This window comes from Phyllostomus hastatus, unplaced genomic scaffold, assembly GCF_019186645.2.
Source record: "Phyllostomus hastatus isolate PE091 unplaced genomic scaffold, TTU_PhHast_1.1 phas_scaffold_78, whole genome shotgun sequence".
Lineage (NCBI taxonomy): Eukaryota > Metazoa > Chordata > Mammalia > Chiroptera > Phyllostomidae > Phyllostomus > Phyllostomus hastatus.
Genome location: NW_025334041.1, coordinates 69,301,710 through 69,320,388, shown reverse-complemented (window position 1 = coordinate 69,320,388; position 18,679 = coordinate 69,301,710). Strand labels below are relative to the sequence as shown.

The following is an 18,679-nucleotide window of genomic DNA, read 5'->3' as shown; positions in this document are numbered from 1 at the left end:
ATGTTAAACAGAGTAATTTAAAAATCGGTTCCCAAAGGATGGTCCTTTGAAAAATAAAGTAAGTATACAGAATCAACCTAAACCAATCATTAAAATAAAGATTTATATTTTAATACAAAAAAAGACCTAAAATTGAGTTGACTGTCATTACAATTTGGAGAAGCCAACGAGGATGTTTTATAACTTGTTCCATAAAAGAAAAAAATCATAGCCTTGTCTACATAATTTCAAGGCTTTCACAGGCTAAAAACATACAAATTTTAACATTATACAGGGAATAAATTTAGGCAATTATGTTGAACAGTTATTGTCATTAATTATACCATTAATAGTAATATTGCACCCTTACTAATAATGAAAGCAGTAGTGAAACCCCAGTCACTTGCTGCTTGTTACGAAGTTCTGAGTAATGTGAAAATCTGAAATGTCAACTCCAGATACAATATGTCAATGTAGCTGCCTTTCCAGCCTTCCTACAGCTAAACGTGGAAAACTTTAAAAGAATGCTACCAATTTCATGTACATAATGAATTAACAGTAAAAGGTTCCCTTGTAGAAACATGTATTTGCAAGCTGAAGCTGAGAACCACATACAGACTCCTCATGTTAAAAGAAATGAAAAAATGCAAAGCACTGTACCCTAAGCAAGAGAAACTCCGGTTTTACAAAGTCCAGCAAATACATTGTGTCAGGAGCTCGGAGCCAATCAGCAATGGACCTGGTTAGTTGAAGATATCAATAAGCACACTGTTCAGGAAGAGGCAAAATAATCGAGAAGCCCAAGATGGATTTCACAACATTTTCCCCAACTCCATCCACCGTCCTGTTTTCTTTGCATACATAGTACTTTACATCCTCTAACATAACAATTATTATGTATCTGTATGTTTCACAATAACAAGCTCCACAAGAGCAGATATGTTTAGTTTTGTCTTACTCCGGTGCCAAGAAAGGATTAACATACACATTCACCCAAACAGTAAATGAACAAATGCCCGTTCTTAGCCACTTGGTTAATTTTGCATACATTCACTTTTTCTAAGAGGAGGAATATACAACATTGAAAAATTCCTTGAATCTTAGGATATTTTTTAAATTAAAAGACTTAAGCAGAGTTTACTGTTTCCTACCCAACTTACATTCCTATGCACAATGTAAAAGAATAAATGCCGAAGATCTACTCTCAAGTGTCAGCAGTAATAATGGGAGTTGGAAAAGTAGATGGTGTGGTTCACTAGGAAAACCTGAACTAAGCAGAAACCATTTTTATAAACAGTAACACAGAACAGAAAAATGTTAAGTGTTTCTGGTTTTACCAGTCCTCACAATGACATGCAAAATTAATGAAAAGCAGTTGGGGCATTTCTGTGACAAGTATGATACAGAAATGAATAAAAATTGGCAATTATATTGTCAAATATCATTAAAATAGGAAAATAAATTATTTCTAGATAAAAAATCTATATAATCTGCAGCATCTGAGAGAATTAAAATCAGGTTGATCTAGCAGAAGGGAAATAAATCCACCAGGATCCTTTGGTTTTACTATTGAGGTGAGAAAGGAAGCCCCACTGTCTGGCCAGGGGCGGGGTCAGAGATGCAGTACCTGTTATTGGTTTTTAAGTAGATCATAGCCAAAGCAAGAGTGGCACCTGGACAAGTTACATCCACGTTTATGGTATCTCCTTCCTATTAAAAGGAAAGTTTATTTGTGTAAGAGAGTTGTGAATTATTATAAAATTCTTCTGAATACTAGCTTGTGCTTAAAATTAACATTTATAAAGATTGATATAAGAACTATTTTCAAATTATTGCTCTGGTCCAGACTTACTTTGATTTGATAACTTGGAGATTTGTGTTTTTCCCTGTGCATTCCTGCTTGAAAACGCCTATGACCGCCAACCATGTACTGATAAAGCTGCTCAGGCACATTGAGATCAGACATACCTATCAAATTACTGCCATGCTGGAAAATTAAGTAATAGAGACGTGAAAGGAAATCTTAAAAAATAAGGTCCATAACACATACCCATGAAAAGGAAGAGAATGAACTAACTTCAAAGCAGGGTATTATGAGGTTTTTTCCAATTAAAATAACTATTACTATGAGTTAATACTCAAGCTACTAATACTTCACATTAAAATTACAATGTTTCTATGTTCAAGTTAACACTTTCATGTCACAGAACACATAAAGGCCTCAAAATACAGTTACCTGCACTAAAAGTCAAAGAAAATATTAAGTATGTAAATGAAAACTAAACTATGAACATCTGAATTGCTTCATTATTGTGGCTATGAACCATTTGAGCAACAATAACTATAATAATAAAAATAACTTATTGAGCAGTTACTCCATTCCAGGTACTATTCTGTGTGTTTAACATAGATTAGCTTATTTAATATGACAGTTCTATCAAATAGCTACTATTTTATCGGTGAGGAAATTAAAGCCCAAAGTGACACAGCTAGCAAGTGGCAGGGCCAGACATGACACAGGCAGTTTGGCCCCACAGTCTATGGAGCTACTCAACCACCACTAGACAATATTGTAGTTAAATGACAAGACTCACTAGTCAGGACCAGACTCAGGTCCCAATTCCCACTTTGAAGCTTTTTCATTGAATCATTTGCCCCTGTAGTTAAAGTAAAAATGTGAAGACTCAAACACCTGTCATCCTGTTTTGTATAATATAATTTCAATTTAACAATGTATTTGTGGTTCTTCAAGGAACCCACCTTCCAGCTGACAGTCACTGAATGAAATGTTTTTGATAATTTTCTATTATGTCTCATTGATGGGGTTAAAAATGGGTCATCACGGTACTGTCACAAAGCAAATGCTTCTGTGGTGACATTCTGCCGGGCCTAGTGAACACCTGGGGGCCAAGAAAAGGCTGTGACTTCACTCTACCAACTACTACAGACCCGTCAAGTTCCCCATCATAGATACATTTTTGACTATTTGCTGTTTTCTGTCTGATTAGGCTGTCACTTCATCTTATGTCTTAAAAGTATCCAGAAAGAAGAAACAACTAAGAATCAGTTTAAATCAAATCACAGTATGGCAGAGCAATACTCAGAGTAAAGTATCAAGTTTCTTCGTCTCCACAAGCAGATGTCATCACTGAAGCCTCAGAAGGCACAGACTGTGCTTACCCCCAAGCAGACCATGCCCAGGGCCAAGCCAGCAGCTAAAGAGTAGGACTCTCTGTCAGTGCAGTATTCCATCTCGGGGCCAGGGGGCCGTCCTGTGAAAGAGGAAATAACATGATTCAAGCTCGCCTCAAAATCTTCAGAAGAATTTCAGAGTCAACTTTCTAGTAAACTGCATAAGAACTACGGTTTCAGTATAACCTCACTCAAAAAACAGGACATTATCACAAATGTTATCCACAACTCTCAGTTTACTACAAAATAAATCCCAAAATGACTCTTTTAATTTTCTAATTTAAAAGCAGTAACTTTAAAATACTGTGAAACTTTAGTTTTGATTTTTTTTTAATTACTAAGAAGTTGAGAAAATTTTTTAAAGGGAGGAGTGCTCAAAGAGTTTTAATTTTTAATCTTTTGCATTTGTATTTGCTTTTTATTTTCAAATCTATTCATTAGATGTTGTGAGACCATATTCAAATACTGATAATGGATAGAATGGATACTTCCTACAAGTTTTGAAGCACATTAAATATTCTGTTTCGAGACACTTCCTTTGAATATATAAATTCTGAGCTACCCTACTATGGCAGAATTTCTGTGTATTCATCCTAAAAGTTTGGCTAGATGCAAAATTTATAAAGCACCACATAACACTAACTCTACCTGTTAAGGCAGCAAAATGTATTACATATAAAGGCCCCCCCACCAAAAGTTCACATTCCTGGGATTTTATCTTCAGGAAAAAAATGCAATCAAAAAAGTATTATACAGAAGTAATCAGATAATGTTTATGCATAATAGTAAAGAATTAGAAACAACCTGAAAGACCTGAAAATAAGAAAATAATTAGGCAAGTTATAGAATACCAACTCAATGATATTAAACAATACAAAATTAATTGTTAAAAACATTTATGACAATGATATATGAAAAGGGCAGTATTAAAACAGTATGTACATTCTGACAGTATGTAACTACATAAAAGAGCTACAAGAATCCAATCTTCTATTTACATTATGAAAGTGTGTGCTATGGCTGTGAGATATATGAGGTCTGTCCAGAAGATGTCCAGCCATGTAATACGAAAATAGAGACATTTATTAAAGCAGATACAAGATACACGAAACATTGTACAGAGGACAATGACGCCTCAGTCCCCTTCAAAGTAGACACCTTGGGACCTCACACAGTTCTCACAGTGGCCATCAGCTGCCCTGTTATATTTTCCTGAATCTCATGGATGGTCTGAAATCTCTTCCCTTTCAAAGGTGACCTTAGTTTTGGGAAAAGCCGAAAGTTACAAAGTGCCAAATATAGGCTTGCAGCAAGGCTGAGTCACCTGTGTGATTTGATGTTTCCCCAAAAAACTCTGCATGAGAGGGTATGTCATCATGATGAAGCTGCCAATCAGATATCTCGTATGGAAGATATCATCAGATACCATTATAAAATAGACAAAGAATGTTAAATTATCTTGTAGGAAAATTTCAGTTTTGAGAACGATTTATTTCATCACTGTAGCAGACTAAACTGTTTGTTCTAATACTTCATGGCCCTACAGTGACAGTACATACATACCCACACTCTCGACTGTCTTACAGTGGATGTGTGACTGGCTTTGGCCTAGGATCTCAGCTGACACAATGTTAAGCCAAGGCCTGAACTGTGCTTCCAACATTGGTTTCTCTCTCTGCCTTCTGTCGTCACTGTTAAAGCAGCACATCCTCCCACCTGGGCCCCAGAATAAGGCACCTGGAGCAGAGCCAGAACTGTAGAGATGCTCAGGCTAACCGTGCAGCTATTTGTTATGTAGCGGCACTGTGGCAACAGCTGACTGCTGCAATCAACCTAGAGAATAAAGTACCTTCAACAGTCTATCCTCAAATATCTGTAGAAAAGATCCTGAATAGGATAGAACAGGACATTTAAGTATATATCTAAACTACTACCAATACTAATAATGCCAATGGCATCTCCGTAGGCCAGAAAAAGATGACAACACAGAAAATGCATTTCATTACCAACATACCCACTAGCATGTAAAGGAGGAAAGCAGGAATCTATCACTTCTATTCTCTTGGAAGTGCTTTTGTCCAACAGAAAAGACACTGTGTGTTTTGAGGACCAAAATAATCACCTTTGAGTTTAGGTGCAGACCACTGCTAGACACTGCCTGGCAGAACCCAGCAGGATAAAAGCAGGCTCACACTGAGACCACTTCATTAGTGGCATCACTGACATTACTCAGCTTGCCAAATAAAAAATGCAGACTGATTACCTGCACAGTAATACCAGCCTTGGAAAACATTATTTGTCATTTTTTATTAGTATCAGATCATCTCCATCCTCACATCAGCTACTATTTTTTCCTTAATTTTTATAATTTTACTATCATTCTTACTTTGGTTCCTATGGAGCGGGAAATGTATACTAATGAAGACACAGCACTATTAATCATACCTATTTCAGCCAACAGGACTTCCGCAGTATGCCTGTGAGCTGTTCCTTGATATACAAGGCCAATGCCAACTACTGCCGCCACCTGGACATTGTGAGGAACATCAAGCTCCGTGGATGTTGGGGGTAAGAGAGCAGGAATGTGGATGCTGAGCAGTCGAGTAATGGACATATCCATGGTGCCCAGCTTAGCAGCAGAAACACCAAGGAGTAGTCCAATGCTTGTCATTTCATGACCCTACAACAGAGAAGATACAGAAAATAAGCCACTACCAAAAGAGACAGAAGTTTTAAATAAAACATTGCCTGCCAGTACTTTTAATAAGTACTTTTATGTGACAAGCACAGTGAGAGGCACCAAGAATACAACAGCAAACTATACAGACATGGTCCTTGTCCTCATGAAGCTACTGCCCAAATAGGGAAAAATGTCAAACTAAAAACATACAAATACAGTATTAAAAAGTAATGCACTGAAAAAGTGCAAAGTAATACAAAAGAGTATTTTAAAGCTGCCTAATTTAGATTAGGAGAGGCTGAGGAATTATTAGAAATCTCTAAAAAGAGTAAAATTCACAATAGGACCTGAAGGATAAGCACAAATTAGCCAGAAAAGTGGCAGAAAGGGGAACACTCAACTTTAAAAGGAGAGATTGATGTCGAGTGAGAGAACATGTAAATGTCTCTGAGGTGATACAGAAATAAGCCCTCACTCACACTGATGGTCCAATGACAACGGTGCCAAGACAATCCAATCTGAAAAGAACAGTCTTATCAAAACACAGAACTGAGATAACTGCAGAGCCAGATGCCAAAGAATGAAGTGGGGCCCTTCCTTATATTATATACAAAAATTACCATAAATAGATCAAAGAACTCAATGTAAGAACTAAAACTATAAAGCTCTTAGAAGACATAGGTGTGAATCTTCGTGACCTCAGACCAGGCAATAACTTGGATACAACACCAAAAGCACAAGCACCAAAGAAAAAATAGATTAACTGTCCAACCAAGAGGAGGTGTGGGTAGATACACTTTGCCTCCTTGCACAACCAAAAGAAGGACAAATTTAAAAACAAAATACAACCCAACCAGAACTGCCAGAATATCAAACTGTATGGAAGTCTGACAACCAAGGAGTTAAAGAAGAACATTCACTCAGACTGGTAGGAGGGGCGGAGATGGGAAGCCTGGGTGGAGAAGACACACAGCAAGGTGGCGGCTGGCAGAACGGGCAGTCACACATTTGCACGCGGATAAACCTGGGAGAACAACTGGGGAGCAAGACAGACCATGCAAGCCATGGTTCCAGCATAGGGAAAAGAAAGTCTCAAAACCTCTGGCTATAAAAACCTGTGGGCGTTGCGGAGGCAGGAGAAACTCCCAGCCTCAGAGGACTGTTTGTTGGAGAGACCCACAGGGTCCTAGGATGTATATAAGCCCACCCACCTGGGAATCAGCACCAGAAGGGCCCAATCTGATTGTGGGTAGGGGAGGAAATGACTGAAAGCCAGCCAAGAGCCAAGCAAGCAGCACTGTTTCCTCTCGGACCTCTCCTCCACATACAGCACCACAACACAAGGCCGTAGGTTGCCTCGCCCTGGTGAATACCTAAGGCTCCACCCCTTACAATTTAACAGGTCCACTGAGACAAAGAAATATGGCCCAAATGAAAGAACAGATCAAAACTTCAGAAAAAGAGCTAAGCAATGGGGAGATAGCCAACCTATCAGATGCAAAGTTCAAAACACTGGTGTTCGGGATGCTCACAGAAATGGTTGAGTATGGTCACAAAATAGAGGAAGAAGTGTAGGCTATGAAAAGTGAAATAAAGGGAAATATACAGGGAACCAACAGTGAAAGGAAGGAAACCAGGACTCAAATCAACAATTTGGAACAGAAGGAAGAAACACTCAATCAAAACAGAATGAAGAAACAAGAATTCAAAAAACTGAGGAGAGGCTTATGAACCTCTGGGACAACTTTAAATGTTCCAACATCTGAATCATAGGGGTGCCAGAAAGAGAAGAAGAGGAGCAAGATAAAGAAAACTTATTTGAAAACATAATGAAGGAGAACTTTCCCAATCTGTTAAAGGAAAGAGACTTCCAGGAAGTCCAGGAAGCAGAGAGAGTCCCAAAGAAGATGGACCCAAGCAAGCACATACCAAAGTACATCATAGATTTAAGTTACCCAAGATTCTTACCTAAAGAAAGAATCTGAAAAGCAACAAAAAGAAAGGAGAGAGTTACGTACAAAGGAGTTTTCATAAGACTATCAGCTGATTTCTCAAAAGAAACCTTATAGCCAAGAAGGGGCTGGAAAGGAGTATTCAGAGTCATGAAAGGCAAGGACCTATATCCAAGATTACTCTACCCAGCAAAGCTGTCATTTAGAATGGAAGGGCAGATAAAGTGCTTCCCAGATAAGGTCAAGTTAAAGGAGTTCATCATCACCAAGCCCTTACTATATGAAATGTTAAAGGGACTTATCTAAGAAATAGAAGATCAAAAACTATAACAGTAAAATGACAACAAACTCATAACTATCAACAACTGAATCTGGAAAAAAAAAAAAGACCAAGCAAACAATTAGAACAGGAACAGAACCAGAGAAATGGAGATCACATGGAAGGTTATCAGCAGGGATGGGGAGTATGGGGGAAAAGGTACAGGGAATAAGAAGCATAAATGGTAGGTACAAAATAGACCAAGGGGAGTTAAAAATGGTATAGGAAATGGAGTAGCCAAAGAACTTATATATATGATCCATGGACATGAATTAAGGGGGTGGGGAATGCTGTGGAAAGGGGGGTGCAGAGCAGAGGAGAATAAAGGGAAGGAAAAAATGGGATGACTGTAATAGCATAATCGATAAAATGTACTTTAAAAATACAAAAAAAAGAAAACAAATCTATGAACTGGCTTTCATCAAAATTAAGAACTTATGTCTTTCAAAGATGGCATCCGAAAGTGAAAAAAAAACTGGAAGAATGAGAGAAAAATTTGCAAATCTTTTACCTGTTAATGGACTACTATCCAGAATATATACAGAATATAACTCAGTAAGATAACCCAGTTAAAAATTAAGCAAAGAATATGAATAGACATTTCTCCAAAGAAAACTTACGGCCTATGAGCACATGAAATGATCTTCAACATCATTAACCATCAGGGAAATGCAAACCAAAACCACAATGAGATATTATTTCATACCTACTAGAATGACTATAATTTAAAAACAGATATTGGCAAAAATGTGGAGAAACTAGAACTCCTAGGTACTACTGATGCAATTGTAAAATGGTGCAGCCACTCTGAAAAACAGTTCAGTGCTTCCACAAAAATTTCAATGAAGAGTTATTATATGATGGAACAATTCCACTTCTAGCAATATACCCAAGAAAAATGAAAATATAAGCCCACTCAAAAACATGTGCCATGTTTATAGCAGCATTATTCCTAATAGCCAAAAAGTAGAAAGAACCTAAATACCCATCAACTAATGCATTCATAAATAAAATACAGTATATCCACACAATAGTTTTTATTCAGCTATAAAAAGAAATGAAATGCTTGGTACAAAAAATAACATTGTTGAACATTGAAAACATTCTGCTAACAGAAAGAGGCCAGCCATTAAAGGCCACACATCTTATGATTCCATTCACATGAAAGGTCGAGAATCCGCAGATCCACAGAGACAGAAAGCAGATCAGTGGCTGCCAGGGACTGGTGGGAGAGAGGAATAGAGAGCGACTGCTACTGGGTATGAGGTTCATTTACAAGGTGGTGAAATGTTCTAAAGTTATCAGTGATAACAATGCACAAATCTGTGGACATACTACAAACCACTAAATTCCATACTTTAATAGGTGAATTTTTATGGCATAAAAATGGACGAGTTTAGGATAAGAGGAACAGTTTATGCCAAGGGGCTAAAATGGCCAGTCCCATTTGGGGTGTGGGGAGAAAGTGGAAAATTGGTACAAAGTAAGGCTGGAGAAGTGTGTAGGATCACTTAGGCTCCTAAATGAACATGTAGAGCAATGGAAGACCATTCATTACACAGTTCTGACCAGGGAAGCGATACATTCCAACTTATACTTTACAAAGACTACTATGCCTGCTATAAGAATGGATTTAGAGGTATAAGAATAAAGAAAGAAGAGCAAATAGAACAATTAGGAGCTATTGCAACAGCCCAGGTGAGGCACAATCTCAGGAGCTGGGAGCACAAGTCCTCACCTTAGTCAAGTAGTCATGGATGTTGAGAGTGGCCAGCTTGGTGAGGTGCCCATTCAGGCCAAGGGCCATGAGGAAGCCAGCATACTCATTGGCTAACTCAGCATGCTTGGGCTTATTGTAAACAATCCAGGCCGAGTCGATCTGAGAAGCCGGGGCTATCTTCAGGCCAGCAGCCACACCATTATGAAAACTGGCCCAGCTTGTCATGTTGGGAGGCACATCAATATTTCCACTGTTAAGGTCTACTGTTGTGTTCCGAGGAGGAGCACGCCCTATTCATGCAAACAAATGTAAAACTGAGAGAACAGAAGTTTACAAAATCGCCATTACACCCTTTCCCCCTCCCCTCTGGTTACTGTCAGTTTGTTGAGACAACTGGACTTGAACAACAATTTAAAAAAATTTTAAATAAAGACTTGCAAAAAAATAAATTTACAAAATCAAAGTTGTTAAATTTAGATTTTTGAGAACAGAGATTGCTTTCTCTACATTCGAAACTCTTAATAATATTAAGTTACTATGAGTCCTGAAACTGTCATGCATGTGAGTCAAACCTGATGCAAGTAGAAAACCTTAATTGCTTAAAATAATTCATCTTCTTTTTTGCTAAAATACATGGGCTCTAGAGATCTGATAAGGATGTCCATGGCTTTAAAATCTTTCTTTCAAACAACAGGAAGCTTATTAAAAAATAAAATTAAGACTACTGTCACAGCTAAACAATGTTAACAATAAATTCCAACATGAGGTTTAGTGACACTAATGTTCATTTTAAATATGCCACACCATATTTTTCTTAGGACATTAAGGGAAAAGAGCCAAGATTTGGAAGCAGCCTAAGTGCCAATCAGTAGGTGAGTGGATAAAACAGCTACAGTACATTTACACAATGGAATACTACTAGGCTGTAAAAAGGAATAAAATTTTACCCTTTGCAACAGTATGGATGGACCTGGAGAACATTATGCTAAGTGAAATAAGCCAGTCAGAGAAAAACAAATACTATATGATCTCACTCACATGTGGCATCTAATGAACAAACTGAACTAACAAAAAAAAGTATGGTGATTGCAAGGGGAAAGCGGATGTGTGGAGGTAGAAGAAGGTATAAAAGGGATAAATGCTAATGGAAAAATACAATAAAAAATAAACTATTAAAAAATAAATAAAAAATAAGAGACAAGTAACTTAAAATCTGCTCTATCTTTTACTTATATATGTCTCTGTGTGTGTATATATATACACATATATATAATGATAATTATATACTATTGTTAACAACACCAAATTCATTCATAGGTAGTGCTATAAAAAGCATCATTTTATAGACTTGAGTTACCCAGTGAACCATAAGAGTACTAATTAAATTTAATAATTCTGTGGTCAATTTATTTAAGAGCAATGTTAACCAAATGGTATGTTCTCTTCGAATTCCCTGAGTCTGGTTTTGATCTACCTGTGTAAGCATGTACTGAATTTTTTTTGTATTTTTAATATTCTACACTGGCTCAAGTCATGAATATATAAAATAAATATGCTAAAAACTGCATAAAGTTACACAATTCACTAGAAGTTTGAAAATACAGTTTTAAAGCAGTTCTGAAAGTTATGTAAGATAAATTTTACACAGGTGCACAATGTCTTACTTGGAGTACATAAACACACACACAAACACAAGCACAAAGAAAAATGCAACACTTTACCATTTGCTTTTTCTACCTAAGATTTGGTTCAAACGTTGCTGTGTGGCAGCACTACACTGGTTAACAAGTTCATCAGTTATACTCTGACTTTTTCAAAAAGGCACAGAGATAAACAATGAAAAAACTAGTAAATCTTGCAAAGCAGCAACTCATCATATACATAACACGTAATATCTGTACACAAAATCAATGAAAAGCAAAGGGTAACATAATAAGAACTGAATATATTCTTCAATAAGAACAACAACATACAAAATGTACAACAGGCCTAGCAGTGGGAGAGTTAAGAAACTAAGAAAATATGTTTTCCTAAATTAATATTATTAAATCAAGATAGTTTTTTCTTAGGTGGTGCCTACCAGAATGGCTAACAAAATTTTGGACTACAGTCATAAACACATTTTAAATCATGCAAATTTAACTAAATATATTTTTTAAAAGACAATAATTCATGCAGATAACATTCACCCAAGCATAGCATGGCCAACAAGATTTAATACATTTTAACATTTGCCAATTTCTCATGAGATTCTCTTCTAATCCAAGCCTTTTCTATGCAAACCTTCAAACAGTTCAAAGACTAATAAACACCTATTTCCCATGCCCTACATCAAGATTCAATGGCTGTTCATGTTTTGCCATAGATGATTTATCTCTAAGAGACAGAACATTAAAATAGTGATCGTCACTCTGCTTGCTGTGTCTATTACTGAGATGAAGACTCCAGACTAGGTGTGATACTGTAGAAAGCACTGCTCCTTATAAATCTGAGACAGACCCTGAATTTTTAAAATTATGCAACTTGAAATATAAACTACATTTTGTACAGGTCTCATGAAACCACATGCACTACACTTTAAGGAATTTCCATAATTTTGACTGTACATGATGTCAACCGTAGAACACATTCAAACTAGTCTCAGGTGAACAGGCACTATAAAACCCATAATCAGTAATATTGGAAACGAAGCACTCTCTATCTGGTAGAAGTAAAAGTTCATGCATCCAATCAGAAAGGCAATTTGATAATCTGCTGCATCAGAGCCTTAAGATCTTGCTGTCCTAAGAGTTCTACTTCTAAGCAATTATCCTAAAAAAGACTACACTCCCCAAATATATTTATAATAGCAAGAAACAATAATTCCCAATAATACCAAGCTATTTATATGAATTATATTCCATTAAGTAAAATACACTAGAACAAATATAGTTGTTGATTAAAAACACATATACACAATACCTACGTACATACATATACATAACTGTATACATAGATATGCAAGATATGGACAGATGCTCACTATACAGTAAATTTTTCAATAGTTTCTAAATCGGATTTAAATTTTCTGATAATTAAACAAATATAAAAGTATAAAGTGGAGAAATAAAATTCGGGAACTTATACACCAAAGTGTCAACACTAGTGGGACTACTATAAGTTAAGTATATTTTCTTGTTTTTATATAAGGATCATACATTCATAGTGAGACAAAAGACATTTTAAGACAAAATATTTTTACATACTGTATTTTAAGATCTTACCACTATCAATAATATCTTTCTAAACTTTCTCAAGTGCTTTTCTACATCTGGAAATAGTCTCATTAAAAGCAAAAATTAGTACCGGACTACATTCTACTTCCCTCAACGTTTAGCCTGATCTGCTACCTGCGCAGCAAATAAGCACTACAGCAGCTATTAACAATACGCAAAACCAGTGGGGACAAAGAGAGCATTCATTTCCTTGATCCCTGAACCCAGACTTGAACGTACCTGTCAAATTCAACTTAGGAATAGGCAATGGTTCCGTTGGAACAGGATGGTATGAAAACAAGGTAAACATCCCTCGTCCTACTGGAAGGGCCATAGTTCGTTGGCACAACTGGAGCAATCTATAATTAAAATTAAAACCAAGATATGAAAATCTTTTAAGCAAAAAAATTGAAATGCAATCTGTAGGCAAGTATTTCAAAAGAGGGTGTGCTGTGTAAGATGAAATCCCATCCAGGAAATCCATACCAAGATGTGACTGAATCATTCACACACAGTCATTCTCTCTTTAATACTCTTGCCCCACTTAGAAACTCTAAGAGGAGACCCATTTCCTTTCTTTTGTTTTATATTTGCTTTAAATGAAAATCAGCTGGTCCATAAACCAAGCCAACCCTCCCCAGGTATCCAAAAAGAGAAACCTGAAATTCTACTCTAACTGTTGCTAACCCTCTCATAGGAAAATATTATACTCTGGGTTTCCTCATAGTGTTACTTTCAGTCTAGCCGCCCGCCATGCATCTGGGGTCCTCCTCCCACCCTTTCTGCCAAAAGAGACTCAGAAGTGCCACCTTCATGGCCTCTACACAAGCAAGGAAAGGAAGTTCCTACACTGAAGGTCAGCGAACTTCACAGCGTTCCCAGGGAAAACACAGAATGATTTTCCTTTACGTGACAGCTAAGATTTACAGGACAGATATCACTATGTATCAGTGATGTTCAAGGTTAAAATGGCTCCTATGGGCTACTTGTTTCTATGTTAAATCACATTCTGTAAAGCCCCTTAAAAAAAAACAAAATCAAACTGTGAAAGTAGGGGCATTATAACCAAGAAACACTTAACACAAGTTACATCTGAAGACACAGAAATATCCCTTCAGAGGCTAACACTGCCTCTGCAGACAAAGCTATTCACACACACGCTTTCTCCCTAACTGCACACTCAGAGCTGCTTTTCTGGTGGGGAAAATTTTGCTGTTGTAAGATTCTTTGGAAACACTGCCTCACAGTAATTTACAATATGGAAAGTCAAGGCAAGGAGGCAATATCCTATAACAGTTTTTGGCAGAAATCTTATACATAACCCACAACATTACCATAATGAAAACAATCATACTGTATCCCTTCCACTTACAATGCCTTTGATTTTAATATGCATCACTATTTCATGAGGTACTAGGAAAGAAAAAATACTGCCAATTAAATTATAACACCTGCTGACTGAAAGACCTATTCTGATTTTAGAGAGTAAAAGGTAAAAATAAAACCAGCACCACAGAATTAACTCTGTTCAAAAGACTGACTGCACTGAGTTCTGCCATGTACTGGGCAGTATGCCCAGCATTATATAGAAATAACTCACTTGATACAGAACCACCTTGTGAAGTACGAATGCTACAATCATGCCTATTCTTATAGAGGCAGAAACTGAGCTTAAGTAATTTATCCAGTCACCCCACAGACATTGGCCAGGCTCTCACACAATTTCTCTGTCACTCCATCTCACTTACAGTGACTAATACTTGGAACCACATGGGAAGGAAACAGGGATAGGAGGATTATGACTGACTTAGACCTTCGATAGCCAGAGGCTAAATGTGGATGGCCCTTCCCTAGAAGTAGTAAATACCACAGGAAGTAAAGAAAGGAGCAGAAAAGACTGGCAGAGATGACAGGTAATAGAGAGCAGGGAGATAAAAAAGACCAGAGAATTTTTAAATCTAAATTAAACCACCAAAAAAAGAAAAAGATAACCTACTAAATGGAAGAAGAAATTCACCAATGATACATCTGATGAGGGGTTAATATCAAAATTTATGAAGAACTCATACAACACCAGAAAACAATAATCCAATTAAAAAATGGGCAGAGGACCTGATTAGACAGTTCTTGAAAGAGGACATACAGATGGCCAAAAGAAATATGAAAAGATGCTCAATGTCACTAATCATCAGAGAAATGCAAATTAAAACCACAATGAAGTATCACTTCACACCTGTCAGAATGGCTATCAACAATAAATCAACAAACAAGTATTGGCAAGGATGTGGAGAAAAGAGAACCCTCATGCACTGTTGGTAGGAATGCAGGCTGGTACAGCCACTATGTGAAACAGTATGAAGGTTCCTCAAAAAATTAAAAATAGAACTAACTCATGACCTAGCAATTCCACATCTGGGCTTATATCCAAAGAAATTCAAAACACTAATTTGGAAATATATTTGTGTCCCTATGTTCACTGCAGCATTATTTATAATAGCTGAGATGTGGAAGCAACTCAAGTGTATATCAATAGATGACTGGATAAAGAGGATGTAGTACTTATACACAATGGAATGTTACTTAGCCATAAAAAAGAATAAGATCACCCTGGCTGGTGTGGCTCAGTGCATTGAGTGCTGGCCTGCAAACCAAGTCGCCAGTTTGATTCCCAGTCAAGGTACATGCCTGGGCTGCAGTAGGGGGCACACAAGAGGCAACCACACATTGATGTTTCTCTCCTTTTCTTTTTCCTTCCCTCCCCCCACTCTAAAAATAAATAAATAAAATCTTAAAAAAAAAAAAGAATAACATCTTGCCATTTGCAACAACATGGATGGACCTAAAGGGTATGATGCTAAGTGAAACGAGCCAGATAGAGAAAGACAAATACTATATAATTTCATTTACATGCGGAATCTAAAGAACAAAGTTAACAAACTGACTCATAGATGCAGAAAACAAACTGATGGTGTTGCCAAATGGACAGGGAGCTGGGGATTGGGTGAAAAGGGTGAAAGGATTAAGAAGTGCAAACTGGTAGTGACAAAATGGTCAGAGGGATATAAAGTACAGCACAGAGAATAGGGAATATAGTCAATAATATTGTAAAAACTATGTATGGTGCCAGGTGGGTGCTGGAATTATTGGGGGGGAATTACTTCATAAATTAGGTAGATGTACAACCACTATGCTATGCATCTGAAACTAATATAATACTGAATGCCAACTGTAATTGAAAAAAACTTACATTGAATTGTCCCAAGGCAACAAATCTGGAATGTCAGCCATGTGATACTGATTATTACTGAATCATACAATTTATCAAGGTACGAATTAGTATTAGTGACATAGTAAGGGACATAAGTGTTTGAGAGTGGCAAAAGAGAAGGCTTATACAGTTATTACCTATCATTATTAGAGTTTCTAATGGGAGCAGGAAAAAAATACTGGTGTAAGTTTAAACTACACTGAATCAATACTAAAAGCATTCAAAATATTTTCCTGATCAAGAAACACAAGAATGAGTTCATTGTTTTCCTTTATAAATTCTTTTTTAAAGATTTTATGTATTTATTTTTACAGAGAAGGAAGGGAGAGAGAGAGAGAAACATCAATGTGTTAGAGATACATTGATACATACATCTCACATGCACCCACCTGGGGACCTGGCCCACAACCCAGGTATGTGCCCTGACTGGGAATTGAACCAGCAACCTTTGGGTTTGCAGGCTAGCACTCAACCCACTGAGCCACACCAGCCAGGGCTCCTTTGAAAATTCTTAAAGCAAGTAAGAGCAAAATGGCTTTGGATCCACCTTTTTAAAATATCAGACAGTTGTATTTCAGGAGGAGGGTCTACACATATTTTGAAAATGTATAGATTAGGTTGGATAAAAATTTAAAATACATAGCACTTTTAACTTTAAAGTATCTTTTTCGGGTTTTAGCATTCAAAAAAAAAAAAAAACCAACTCTGAAGAGAGGTAAGTCACGCTTTCCATTACCTGTTTTCCTTTTCCTCAATGAACTCGTGGTCGCTGAGCTCTGGGTACTGCACTACGTTGACACGGACGGGATGCGCGCTTTGAAGAAGCCTCCGCACATCCTGCACCCTTAAATCCTCACTCCATATGAGTGACATAACCTCCTGATTCATGTCGTTCATGCCGTCATCTTCCTCCTCAGTCTCTGTTCCTGAAGGAACATCTGATGAGAGCACCTGAGTAACAGACTTGATTGTAATGACAATTTACAAACCAGTCAACACGCACGGACGGAACGTGAGGATGTCCAGGATGAGGAGCGTGACTATCGACACAGAGAAACTATGCATTCAAAGACAGGCTGGACTGGATTCCCAACGTGTACCAAGACTCTAACCTAGACCTCTCTTTTACAGTACAATTAGATTTTCCACTTGGAAAATTTGTATTGAGCTAAGAGAAGAAGTTTAAATTTAAGACAAGAGTCAGGAGGATGGTTCCTTTGAAAGAAAAGGATCTGAATAAATTGTAAAAATCTAACTACATCCTAAATATCTTGAAAAGGAAACAAATTACTGTAAGAGGAATATAAGCCCTCTATTATTACTTAAAACCCACACTGATTTAAATATTATCTTTGATTAATATAAGCAGAAAATAAAAGTATGAGACATATACAGCAAGGATTGGAAAAAGCTGAGCAATACTTTCTTCCTTTAGTACTTTACTAAATACAATGGATCATGGCCAGTTCTCACTTTTGTTTATAAATATGTTCCAAATAAAAATTTCTTAAAAGGGAAGGGATTAAATGTAGCAAAACAAATGAATAAGGTTCATCCCTTGATTATCATTCCTTCCTCACAAGCTGAGCATGTTCTTCACCATGAGCCCTCCCAGCCTGTGTTCTGACTTCAGCAAGGGTGTCAAAAGTCTCCTCTCAGTAACATTTTACACTCTTTTAAACAAAGGATTAAGATAAACTCCTTAGTTGAAATGCTAGAGTTTTGCAACATTTAACATAAAAACAACATTAACATGAAAAAATAATGGCAGCTATGGCTAAATAATCATTTTTATTTCATTCATAAAAATTCATTACAATTCCTATAAAATGCCCAATTTTAAAAAGAAACTATATTCTAATGGATGAGTTAGTTATAAAATACAGACCCAAAGAGCTGATGAACTGAATTTAGAAAACTTATAAAATGCAGCCTCAAGTAACTGAGCAAACTGGATTCAGACAGACTTAAAGTGACAGTTAAACACAGGAGACAGTCACCAATGGCATTCAGTGCTGATGATAATGTTTGCTAGCAATGTGCCACTGCTCTCACGCTAGTGAGTGAAAGGGGGCTAAAGGCTAAAACTTACATGGTCAAGGAAAGGACAGCCATATTATTAACCAGAAAAAATTGGTTTTCTATTAAAATAAAAATTTCAACTAGGAGTTGTTTTGTGAAGCGCAGACTGAAAAGCACTATCTGGTGGGACCCTGCTGGAGGCTGGACCCCCATGGAAACTGCTTCTGTCACAGATCCCAGAGGCAACACTAATCAGGAGTAAATTCTGACACAGGTTCTGAAGCATCAGTGGC

The 18,679-nt window shown here is 37.0% G+C and overlaps 1 protein-coding gene across 4 annotated transcripts in view; it reads right to left on the bottom strand.

Annotated features, from left to right (window-relative positions):
• Positions 1-18,679, bottom strand: part of ANAPC1 (anaphase promoting complex subunit 1) — a 95,412-nt gene that overhangs the window by 30,937 nt on the left and 45,796 nt on the right. For all 4 annotated transcript variants that reach the window (XM_045827710.1, XM_045827709.1, XM_045827713.1 and 1 more), the window contains exons 26-33: positions 17,101-17,315; positions 13,337-13,455; positions 9,861-10,132; positions 5,617-5,851; positions 3,160-3,251; positions 1,832-1,966; positions 1,607-1,689; positions 640-718 (exon numbers count right to left, since the gene is read on the bottom strand). In XM_045827710.1, the coding sequence (XP_045683666.1) occupies positions 640-718; positions 1,607-1,689; positions 1,832-1,966; positions 3,160-3,251; positions 5,617-5,851; positions 9,861-10,132; positions 13,337-13,455; positions 17,101-17,315 (1,230 nt within the window). The remainder of the gene's footprint in view (positions 1-639; positions 719-1,606; positions 1,690-1,831; positions 1,967-3,159; positions 3,252-5,616; positions 5,852-9,860; positions 10,133-13,336; positions 13,456-17,100; positions 17,316-18,679) is intronic.